Source organism: Typopeltis vanoorti, chromosome 3 (genome assembly GCF_054136105.1).
Source record: "Typopeltis vanoorti isolate ZY-2024b chromosome 3, IOZ_Tvanoo_1.0, whole genome shotgun sequence".
Taxonomy (NCBI): domain Eukaryota; kingdom Metazoa; phylum Arthropoda; class Arachnida; order Uropygi; family Thelyphonidae; genus Typopeltis; species Typopeltis vanoorti.
In genome coordinates, this window is record NC_143551.1 from 60,489,162 (window position 1) to 60,501,685 (window position 12,524).

Consider the following 12,524-nt stretch of genomic DNA (forward strand, 5'->3'; position numbering starts at 1 on the left):
CTTCCAGATCTCGAGCAAGATTAATCCTTGGTTCCTGTTAAGGTTTTGTACTGAACGGGCAACTGTTGTGGGTTCTTTAATAATTCGGGAGCGGAAATCCTCCTTTATGTAAGGAATGGTGCTTTTATCCCACTGTACGATATGGTTAGTTCTTGAGAAATGAAAGGATAAACTCGATTTTTCTTCTGTATTGTTATTAACATCTCCAATGTGTTCCCTTTGTCTAATCTCAAGGCTTCTTGAAGTCTGGCCGATGTAATTTAAACCATATGAGCAGGGTATGTTGTAAACTCCAGCATATTTGAAGAAAGGATGACCATCTTTTGGAGATCTTAAGAGTTGTCTAATCGTTGGGTTTAAATAGTTGTGGGTTTAAAAGTCACTTTTATTCTATGGGGTTTGAGGAGTCTTGCAACCTTATTAGAAACTGTCCCCACGTATGGAATGACAATTGTAGAAATATACTGTGTGTCGTCCCGTTGTCTTTGTGGGGGGGTCAGAGAAAAGTATCTTGTGGACGAGTCTCCGAGGGTAGCCATTCATGGTGAGGTTGTTAGATATCAGAGATAATTCATCCTGGAGATCTTGTTGATCTGTTGTAATGTGGAAAGCTCGCTTTTTTAGCATGTGTACAATGCTAAGTTTCTGAGAAATATGGCGGGAGGAGCTAAAGTGCAAAATCTTCCTGTATTTGTGGGTTTTTGGTAAACTAAGAGGCTGAGATGACCATTCGTTTGCTTCTTAATTAGGGTGTCCAAAAATAATAATTGGTTATCTTTTTCAAGATCTAGAGTGAATTTGATTGTATGGTGTAATGAGTTGATCTTGTTTAGAGAATCAAACAGGTCCTTTTTTGTGTGGTTTAAATTACATTGGCCAGACTTCAAGAAGCCTTGAGATTAGACAAAGGGAGCACACGTTGAAGATGTTAATAACAATAGAGAAGAAAAAGCGGGTTCATTCTTTCATTTCTCAAGAACTAACCATATCGTACAGTGGGATAAAAGCACCATTCCTTACATAGAGGAGGATTTCCGCTCCCGAATTGTCCTGAAGATACTTTCAGGCGCAAACTTTGTTTGCTCACACTTGGAAAAAAGGATTAAACTAATTTTATTATAATCGTAATACTAGTGCTACTTTCATGTCTCTTAATGATTCCAGCTTTTCCGCTTACTGCAGATTGGCGACAAAAAATTTCGCATGATGTAAAAAAATCGCATTAACTGATTAATCAGGTGCTTAAATCAGAAAATAGTATCATTTCACTCAATTGCGCGAACTGATTATCATGCATATCGAATTCATTAAGCGAGGTGTTTCTATAATGGTTTAATTAGAAACTGCATGTCAGTTGTGCATCACGAGAAAGAATAACCTATGAGGATTCTTTTCTTTAAGCTGAAGTCCATCTCCAAAATTGTGTAATACTACCTTCAGAGAGAACAGCAGCCTAGTTATGGACTTGAAAAAAAAAAAAGTGCAATAACATTTATTACACATGAACATTTACACTAATCTGACAGTATTGTCATACATCTGAGACAGGCAGTCTATAGATTTTTATGAGCACTGTGAATTATAATGTAGTTTAGCAGAACATTTTTCTATTTTTATGTACTTTTGAGATCTTAAAACTAGTTAATATTGCATATGAATTGTACATAAGTTTTAGCGATTTTTCATTTAGCAGCGGAAAATCAAAAATCTATATCCAAAATTCACAAATACCTAAGTTCCAAACTTAGTTTCTAGTATACTCTGATAAGCAGTGACATGAGCTATTTATCATACTATTATTCAGTATTTTTTTCTACTCCTGTTATACAGCTATTTGTCTTATGTGTGTTATATATCTGTTCTTAATGTACTACCAAATTTTCATAAAGTACTACATAACGTAGTGCTGTCATATGTACACCTCTCAATGGTATAATGTTAGGAATTGATGATGGTTCAATAAAGAAACATTACGGGGGGGGAGTCTCTCTTACAAAAGTATCTCCATGTGAAATATTGGAAATATTTACAATATATTTCACATGGATGGGTGCATGTATCCAAGGAAGTTTGGGTTTGGTTTTCTTCAAAGGAAAATGACACTTTTTAAAGTAAATAATTTCAGTATTTTTACTTAAACTTCAAAGTGCTGCAGAAAATCTGATTGAACTCTTTTTCAGGGGAGGTGAAAGAAGAACGGACTGTGCTCTACCCTAATTATAGAGTAAAAGTAAATGTCCATTGTTTTGTATAACATCTAAAATCCACATAAGGTATACAAAATATTCTGTTAAGAATCAAGTATGTTTATGTCCTATTTTGTATCCAATCTACAAATCTACAAAAATCCAAAATGTATACATTATTTGGTCCCCCTGGATACAATTATAATGGAGGAAATGGAATTTTCTGCAGTTTGTACTGGCTTTGTTGCATAGCTTGATAGCATATTATGGTATATAAGAATCATATTCATAGGGTGCATATCAAGTTGTCCTAAATATCCACTACAGTACAAAATTTTGAACAGTTATAATAAAGAAATATTACACACATGATATATGATGTATTCAAGAATCAGTACAAGTATAAGCTACTGACTGTCAGCAGGTGAAAATGTTTTAAGAAAGATGACATGAAAATTAAATACATATTAAAAAATAATTTTCAATAGTTTACCACATATCTAAAATCCAGAATATGATGATATATACCACTATCACTATATTGTTGTAAAACTTTTCAAAGATATGTACACTTAACAATAAAGATCAAAAGGTGCATATGCTTTAAAGTGGTGTATTAAGAGAGTTGTCTCTTAATATACTACTTTAAGGTAGGTGCTTCTCATTGTAGTGGATATGTAGTGCAATTCAGTAAAGATAAACCACTGTCATGAATATAATTTTGTGCATTTCATGTGTTTAGGTATAATATGGATAAAAACAAGTTTAACATTGTAACATAGACAGTTTCATCACATGCCATATCAGTAATAGTAAGATTTCTATCTAACATCATGACTAAAGTTTTCATTTAGCATTTCCATAACTGCTAAAATCTATGTTGAAAAAACATTTTCCAAAATGATCAAATGAATCAGCTTATGAACAGTGTTATTTTATCATAATGAAAGACACATTTCTCCAGCTTTGCTACCTTTGAGAATCGAGTGCATTATAGAAGATGGATTTCCTACTGAAAATCACTTTTGTAGCTGTACAATTTTAATTGGTCTTTCTGTACAGAAATTGCACAATTTGTTTCTGCTGATGATATTAAAAGTTACACATATGTTCACCACAGAAAAATTACTTGAAAAAAAAATAAATAAAACTGTTCAGCCAAAACATAATACTGATACTACTAGTGTACTAAAAAAAAAAAAAAAAAAAAAAAAACAGTAATACAAATATTTGTACATTGCACGGCTTTGCAGCCCCCCCCTTAAGAACAGAACAGTTATCTACAAGTGATGAGTTTTGTACTTTATAACTTCAACAGTAAATATACAGTGAAATAACATCTTGCCGTTCTTAAAAATATTCTTCTTTTCACAACCCAATGTTATTTATTAAGTGTTCTATCACAATAACCATTTCCTGTGTTTCTGAATAAAATTTACAGTAAGTAGCACTGCTAAACATTACTGCTGTCAGTATCTGCGCTCACTGACAAGGGATTGCATATCTGAATTCAAATGATATTCACTAATATCCTTCAGCTCAGAAACACTTGCAACTGATAAATTGTTAAATACCACATCTTGATCTGATGGATCTTCTGTTCTTGATGAAGAACAACAAGAAGTGGACACTTTTTCCTTCAGTGGGAGCAAAAATATAACAGAAAGAGCAATTACAACATGCCAACAACTATGCACATATTTGTAATTATTTTTTGTTTCTACAAATGCAAACAGAATTAGTCCTGATGAAGCCAAAGTAATACCAGGGAAAAGATTAAGCAGCCACTTGACCTTTGCAGGATAGCACATTTGGGACTGGTAACATTTAAAGCCCTAAGGAGACGAGAAGAGAAAAGAAATCAAATGTCATTCAATATAACATCATATGTACAATACAGATTTAACACTGTATATGTATCCAATTTTAACAACAGAGTACACAAACCACAATATCTGTCATTTTACTGGATAAACTGCTAAAATCATTTCAATTCTGTAGAAAGGCTTACGTACTAGCTAGTATTCATAACACAAATCTATTTAACAGTATGAATTCAAAACACCAAATACAAACAAACTAAATCTTTTGCAATTAATTATATTGATATTTTGTTAAATTTAAATCAACATTTTAAGAGCACAAAAATGTTCTACAATAATAAGACCTTAGAAGGAATTCAAAATTCTAATAAGAAAAAAAAATGTTTTTGTTAAATGTTAAATTTTGAATAGGTTTCATTAGTTCAATAACTGAATGTAGCACCATGCAACTTGATGGTTTGAATCCACTGAAATATCACTGGTTTAATAAATTATCTTTCCATGGCTTTTAGGCTCCATGACCTATTCTAGTCTTATTCTATCTGGTGATATTAGTCTTTTTGTTTTTTTTTTTAAAGGGGAGAGGAAGGTAGACAGTCTATAGTCATGCATTCTTTCAATGTTTAAATCCATTTCTTTCAGTATTTGTAGATTTTATCTATCAGAGTTAATTTTAAATTCTTTATGTATTTCTGATTTTTCTTTTTAGTCCCAAAGTGTACAGTCTGCTGTTTTGCACAGCAATTCATTTCTTCACTTTCATAGGGTATAAATCAGCTTACTTATTCATATATGCAGTAGTGACTAACCAAATAATCATGCAACTTAAGCATTGATTCCATTAGAAAACATTGTTTTTTGAAAAAAGAAAATGATAAAGTTATATACAGCTTACAACTTGATAGTTGTAAACCAGTGGCAGCTTGTGGCTTGAAATCGTGGGGGTGCTGCAACTTTTGAAGTATATGTATATTTGGATAAAATATCAAAATTATGGTAAAAATTAAAAAATTAAACATGAAAAAATATTGTTTATTATCGATAAAATTATACAGTTTGGTATAATTCAAAATTACTTAAAAATAAAATATATTCTTCTTGTTTTGTTTCATGAAAAAATATTGTTTATTATCGATAAAATACAGTTTAGTATAATTCAAAATTACTTAAAAATTCTGAGGTCATAATTGCCAATAACCCCAATAATGTTCTAAAATAAAAACTATAACAAATATTATGTCTTTAATTGTAATGTCCAAATATTTAAAGAGATGGAGTAAGCACGATAAGCACTACGAACACTCTACTACTGGTGCAAACTTCATATAAACAACAGTGGAACTGTGCAACGAACAGTGCCGCAGTACGCTAATAACTTGCATCTCACTATGATGCATATGTTTGCCCACGTAGCAATATGACACTGTGGTAAACACAGTGCTGCTAGCATCCTTCACCCTCCTAAGTGCTACAAGATGGATTTTTATTATTTTTTATACAAAATAAGAGAATTGTATAGGACTGTTGATGATAAAATTAAATACTACAAGCAAATATAAATAAATTAATAAATATATTTATATATCAAGAAAAATTGGGGGTGCTGTAGTTCCGCAGCGCCTATGCATGAGCCGCCCCTGTTGTAAACTGTATAAAACTACCATTTTATTTATTTTTTACATTCTACCCATGAAAGGTTGTAAACCCATCAGTAAGCAAAATTTGAAACACCAGGTTTCAAAATGGTGGAACTAGAAATTATTTTTAAATTTATAAAACTTTGTGGAACTTCTAAAGATGAAAAAGACAAAATTAACGTCAAAGATGATCCTTGACTTTGAAAAAAATGATCATGCAATTTTGTGTAGTTTTCTGTTCCTGATAAAATAAACTTTTTAGAGCATGCTTACATTGATTTACATTTACAGTTACACTGTGATATCACTGCAGCATTAGCAAAGCAGTACAGAAATTAAAAACAACAATGATGATGAAACTGGTATTGGTGAATGTGAACAAGAAAACAGATATTCTGTAAATGAAGCTCCGAAAACTTTCAAGATTGCAACTTAGTATTTTGACAAATTGAATGAAAAAAAAATCGAAACAAAGGAACACTTATATTAGATTAGAAGTTGAATTGCATAAAGGGCATCTTCAGTATGAATTCAAAAATTAAACAGGCAAAAGTAATACCCAAGGATGAGAAATGAGAACCTACCAGTCACATGTGAATAAAGGAGTACCATAGTCCAAAATGAAGTCCTAACGATTTTATATATTGCTAGGACACACACTAATAAATAAACGTGCGTGCACACACACACATACTAATAAATAAACGCACACACACGTGTGTGTGTGTTTATTAAAGAGAAATTTTCCATATAGGGAATAACTTAAGTCCATTAGATCTATTCCGATTTAGGTGATGTAGCAAGGCTTCTCAGCTTCATACAACTGCTCCATAAGAAAAATGCTTGTATATTGGTGAAGTAAGACCTGGGTTCGATTCCCATCCATGACGTACAGAACCTTTATCTGGTCTCTTTCGACTAAATGTGAGTCAGCCAGTCTCATATGGAGGTAAAGAGTTTTTTTCACCCAGAAACTCGGGTTTTCCATCCCACAGAACAGGCAAACTGGCCCTATGAACAAACACAGGTTACAGTCATGAATAATTATGATGACAATATGTGGAAGAGATAAAGTCCTCACTACACATTGTTACGCCCTTTATAGTCAACCATAAGTCACATCATGGTAGCCAACCTTCTATATAGGAGATAACACATGAATGGGATGGGGATAAGAATTTAGCCTTTTTTCAAAGAGAAAGACTCCTCCATATTTGGAGGAGATGGCATGCTTGATAAGTCCAGTATGTTCCTCAAAATTAACAGATGCAGATTTTCCAGTATGGTCAAAGTATAATAGAACATAGAGAAAGAAAATTTAATAGACATCAGAGTAGGGGAAGTTTATCCATTGCAGAGTTTATCCATTAAGCCTAGAAAGGAGACAAGTTTATTAACCAGGCAAAAAATATCGATTTATCTGCACTTCAGAACTTTCTCATAAAGCTCAATACTGTTCATATTTATATACAATTTAATCTAATAATATTGCTATTTTTTAAATAATGGTTTGACACATGTAAAGGAAACCAAAATTTATTAAATACTCCTATTATTTCACTCAATGTAACATGAGGAGGAAAATGTAACATCATTCAAGGAAAAGCAGAAGAATTGGCTACAGCATTTAAAACATGAACACAAGAATGAGTCCTACAGCATGTGCATACTTCCATGTGTCTTAGTTGCAGCTGAATAAGCAAGAAGAAACACTAATTTAAAAAAATTCAATTAAAAATAAAAATTACAACTACTTCCCAAAACAAAACATAGACATGTTAATGTCAGCTCTTTACTTTATGCGGACGATGTTATACTTCTAAATAAATCTGCTACAAGTTTGCAAGATTCCTTGACTAAATTGAATAACTGTTGTAATAGATATGGTATGAAGGTCAGCAATAAAAAGACAAAGACAATGAAAATAGGTAGAATCGTTGAAAATGTCAACTGCGTTGTGAACGGAGAACCTGTGGAACAAGTAAAACATTTCAGCTACTTAGGCACAATTTTTAGTGAAGATGGTAAATTAAATATGGAAATAGAGAACAGAATCATCAAAGCTGGTATGGTAGGAAGTCAATTGAATAAATTCATATGGAATAAGAGAGAAATTAGTCGGAACACTAAATTAGCTGTATACAAGACAGTGTTCAAACCAGTTTTAACTTATGGATCTGAGAGCTGGGTCAGAAGTAAAACACTTGACCAAAGAATAGAGACCGCAGATATGAGAGTCCTGAGAAAGATTGGAGGCGTGAACAGATGGCATCAATGGCAATATCATGTAAAAAAAAATGAGGATATTAGGAAAGAACTTGACATTGTCAGCATCCAGGAATGCATTAGCAGAGCTAATCTCAGCTGGTATGATCACTTGAACAGAATGGACGAGGAAAGATTAGCAAAACAAGTGTTCTCTCTGCCAGGTTGGCAGCAAAACAACCCAGAGGAAGACCAAGATATAAGTGGATTGATATGGTACAAAGTGCCTTAGACGATAGAAATATAAGATCTGATAATGTTGGAGCCTTGACAAGTAACAGACTGATTTGGAGGAAAATTGTAGATAGGAAGTTAGTAATGATGTAATTTTTTTCATGTAGTACTATCATATCCTGTACACCCCCCTTGAGGGTACAGGGATTTGATGATGAACATAGGTATATATAGCCTGTTCGATTAAGATTAGGGCAGTGGTATAGGGCTTCACGCGATTCAAGAAATAGATTATCAGATTTAAACCTACTACAGTGCAACATCTTTGTTTGATTCTAGTGAACTCTATCTTCTCTTATTTAATCTTGATGTTCTTGAATTCTGATCTAAGCAGAATGGCCAGTCTGTCCAAAGTAGCAAAGTTGACAAGAATGGGGGTATTTAATAAACACCAGGGCAAGGATACAGGTGATAATTTATTGTTAATAATCTGAAGTTTAGACAGCATATTACAAGTGCTGCAAAGACTACAACTTCCTTGTCATAATGATAAGTACACTAAAATGTAGAGATAAGGAAGTGGTTGTGCTACTGTATAAAGCACTGGTCAGACCACACCTGTACAACTGCTGAGATTTGGTCACCTGGTTATCAATGTGATGTGGAAACATTGGAGAGGATCCAGAGATGAGTGACTAAGACAATATCAGGAACTTTTAAAATGCTAGCTATGGAGAGAGAGAGGTTGAAGAAGAAATCTGGATTGCAGAGTTTGGTGAATAGGAGGAAAAGAGGTGATATGATAGAGACATTTTAAGTTAGTGAGGGGATTTTATCAGATTAATTCACAGGGAATCATAAAAACAGTAGAAGATGAGAGGGAAAGAACCAGATTCCATGGAAGTTATGAAAGAGTGCAGAGGCAGGAGGAGTAGATTTTTTTTTAGATGGAGAATTGTGAGTGAATGGGGCATATTACTGGAATATGTTGTTAATACAGAGAATGTAAAAGATTTTAAGATTTGGTATGATAAATATGTTGTTAGTTGAATGAACCTCCCATGATAAGTCTGCTGACTCCATGGAGAGTGTGATAATAATAATAACAAAAGGTGGCAGGAAAGGTGATAACTTGGGCTGGTTTGACGGTTGTGTACAAATTATATTTGTGGAGAATCCTTACTACTTGTTCGGAAGTCCCTTTAAGGCATGGTTTGAGGACCCTTTTAACACTAGATTGCAATCTGGAAAAAGGATGATAATTGTTGATAATTATTTTCTGTAATGTGGTTTCATTATATCCATTAAGTGATAAAGTGAGTTGTTTTATTTAATTTTTCTAACAGAAGAGAGTTGGAAGAACAAATTGTGCATGCTCGGTGCACAAGGTTTTTGATAATACCTGTCTTTTGTGAAGGATGATGATGTGAAGCTGCATGGATATAACCTCCAGTGAAAGATGGCATCCTGTAAACATAAAATTCAAAGAGTTTCATGCCGAATATAGTAAATATATAAAGTTCGGTGAGTCCAAGCATAAGCAAATACCTGGATAGTGTTACAACTGACCCTTTAGAGAGTGCAACACTGACAACTCATGGTAACGGTAGGGTTATGCAAGTTCTGTTTGCTACAAACTTGGTATTTCTAGGTCTACCTACTCACTGATGAGACCTCAATAAAGGTTGAAACCGGTCTGGGTAGTGACCTTCTCTCACTCATAATGTAGAACAGTAATATAGCTCCTAGGAGCTGGGTTTCACATTATGGGGAAATATCAAGAATAGTGATCGGAGCTTGCTCCACCCTTACCATGAGTTGCCTCAGTGTTGCACTCCCTAAAGGGTCAGTTGTAACACTATCCAGGTATTTGCTTATGCTTGGACTCGCCGAACTTTATATATTTACTATATTTGGCATGAAACTCTTTGAGTTTCTTATTCGGCTATGAAACAATATGGGATGTAATATCCCTTAACTTAAATACGTTTAGGTCGCCGAATTGAAGCCTTTGGCTCTTCATATAATTAATAAAATTCAATTTACTAGTAGGGTTATGAAGTATTAGGGTATCCAGAAAGGGAGGACTGTTATTAGATTCATGCTCAATAGTGTTAATATATAACTTAATGTTAACATATTAAGGAGTTAATTTTGTCCAAAAACTGAAGTAGTTTGGTTTCAGAGTGGGACAGATCACAAAGACATTGTCAACAGTCAAATATGGAGTTGAGGAGAAAGGTTAAAAATTCGGTCCTCTAAGTGCTCCATAAACTAATCAGCCAAAGCAAGTGATATAGGACTACCCATTGCATAGTAGCTTCAATTTGTTTAAACAGTTTATTTTGCCAGGTATCCAGCATTGCTATTAAATAAATAAGTTAACAATGTCATCAAGAAAATGTCATTGTAAAAATTGTAGATTTCTTGGAGTGTTATATTTGTAAATAGCGAAACCACATCAAAAGAAACCATCATTTCAGACTCTTGGAAAAGATCTTTAATTTTTTCTTTAAAGTCAAAACTATTTTTGATATCATAAGCAGTTTTTCAGAAGACTCAGGAGATATTTTGCCAAATAAGTAGATTCTATGAAATCAACTACTGGATGATAACCAGATTTGTGTACTTTAGGAAATGTATTAAATATGTGTGAGACAAGTATGATGAATTTGAAACTTTTCAATACCATTAGCATCTAAGGAATATGTTTGATCTGATAATTCATTTAATTTGTTTAATTAGTTTTGCATAGGATCTCTGCTGATTACACTGTAAGCAGGTCACATAATAAAACATTTAAGTTTGCAATTATGGTAAATAGTATCCATCAAAACAGGTACATTTCCTTTGTTCACTTTCATTAATTCTGCAGAGGTCGCATTCTAAAAAATTGCATCGTAGGTCGCGTGTATATGAGAGATACATTCATTACTAGTATGTGCTAAAATGCGATAAAACTTTGAAAAAAAAAAAAAAAACACTGCAAATATAATATATGATGGCTTATTTATTTTCAGTTACAATCTAGAAATTACTGAACAAAGAAACAAAGAAAAAAACAACCCCTAAACCAATACTATACTGACATCGGAGTTCGCAGTATCTCTCAAACACAATTTACTATCAAATATCACTTTCGACTCTATCATTCTCATCATCGGACTCAAGTAACAAAATCGCTGAATCTCTTCAACATCTGATGGATTATCCAATCGATATATTTTTCCAGCCATTTTCAATGGTAAATAAATAAATAAAAAAACTAAACCAATGTAAAATCTTGCGAGAAATTACATTTTCGTAAATTTTTCGCTATAGATTTTTCAGTTTTTTTTGTTTGAAATTATGAAAGAAAAATGTACTAAATAACATGTTAAAAAAATTTGCTGTAAGAATGTACATACATTTGACTTGTTAGTAAAGCTTAGTAGGAATTAAGCCAGATTAGCACTGATAAGTACCAACCAAAGATTGTATGGTCGAATGGCCAGCAATGACGTCATTTTGCTACTGGCTAATCCTGGTAAGTTCATCATTAAGAACAAAGGGCTGAAAATCTGCATAAAAGGGAATGCAGCGCTTGGCTGAGGACTTTTTTTTGGCTTTTTACCTTCGACTTTCTCGGGGCTCCTTCCCTTCATCCGGGAGGATTGTTCTTCCTGCCACCGATGCCAGATGTTTTTCCGCTGCCAGCCCTCTCTCTCTAGGGTCCAGGTAGCTACGGCAGAACCCTAGCTAGTTCGATGAAGGAAAACTCTCGAAGACTGACCAGATGGAAGACGCTCCAGTCTCGATGTAGTTTGCTGTGTGTAAATTGGACTTTCCACTCGTGATAGTTAGCAAGTAAACAACTATTTTACTATATTTTGTTAAGAGAGTGTACCTCGGAATTGTATGCGATTGTGAGATATTATTTGTAAACAGATAGTAACTTGGTTATAAGTTGAGGGAAAATTATGTGTTGTTAAGTATGTTTAGTTTATGAGAGTGTATGTGGCTGGAAGAAAATTTTTGTTACAATCCTTATAGAAAAAATAATGTTTACTTGTAAGCTTATGTGATAGGAAGAATTATGTTAGCTTATAAGCGTATATGTGCATAGTTGTGTCACAAGAGGCATCTTTATGTTAATGTATACTGAGTTTCTATTGGTAGTGAACGCACAGTACGTTCTGTTGCTAGAATTGCAATTTACTATGAAATATCACACACCTTTACATAATAAGTGTTAAACCAAAACTAACCGCATAAACAGTGTGGAATATCACTCGTAATATATGCATGTGCAGCTGTATTCATAACCTCAAAGCTATACACTGGATATTAAGAATTCTTCTTCTTTGAGTGCTGTCTCCTATCAGAGTTTGGCGACCACCTTGGCAAATTTTGAGCGATCCTCAGCCACTTTAAACAGTCCCTAAGAGCTCATGCCAGTC

At 33.5% G+C, this 12,524-nt stretch overlaps 1 protein-coding gene across 1 annotated transcript in view; it reads right to left on the reverse strand.

The window, feature by feature from the left end:
• Positions 1 to 1,476: 1,476 nt before the first annotated feature.
• Positions 1,477 to 12,524, reverse strand: part of LOC150108188 (post-GPI attachment to proteins factor 6-like) — a 256,316-nt gene continuing 245,268 nt past the window's right edge. The window contains exon 13 of the mRNA XM_090390640.1: positions 1,477 to 4,021. Within this exon, the coding sequence (XP_090246766.1) occupies positions 3,656 to 4,021 (366 nt within the window). The 3' untranslated portion in view covers positions 1,477 to 3,655. The remainder of the gene's footprint in view (positions 4,022 to 12,524) is intronic.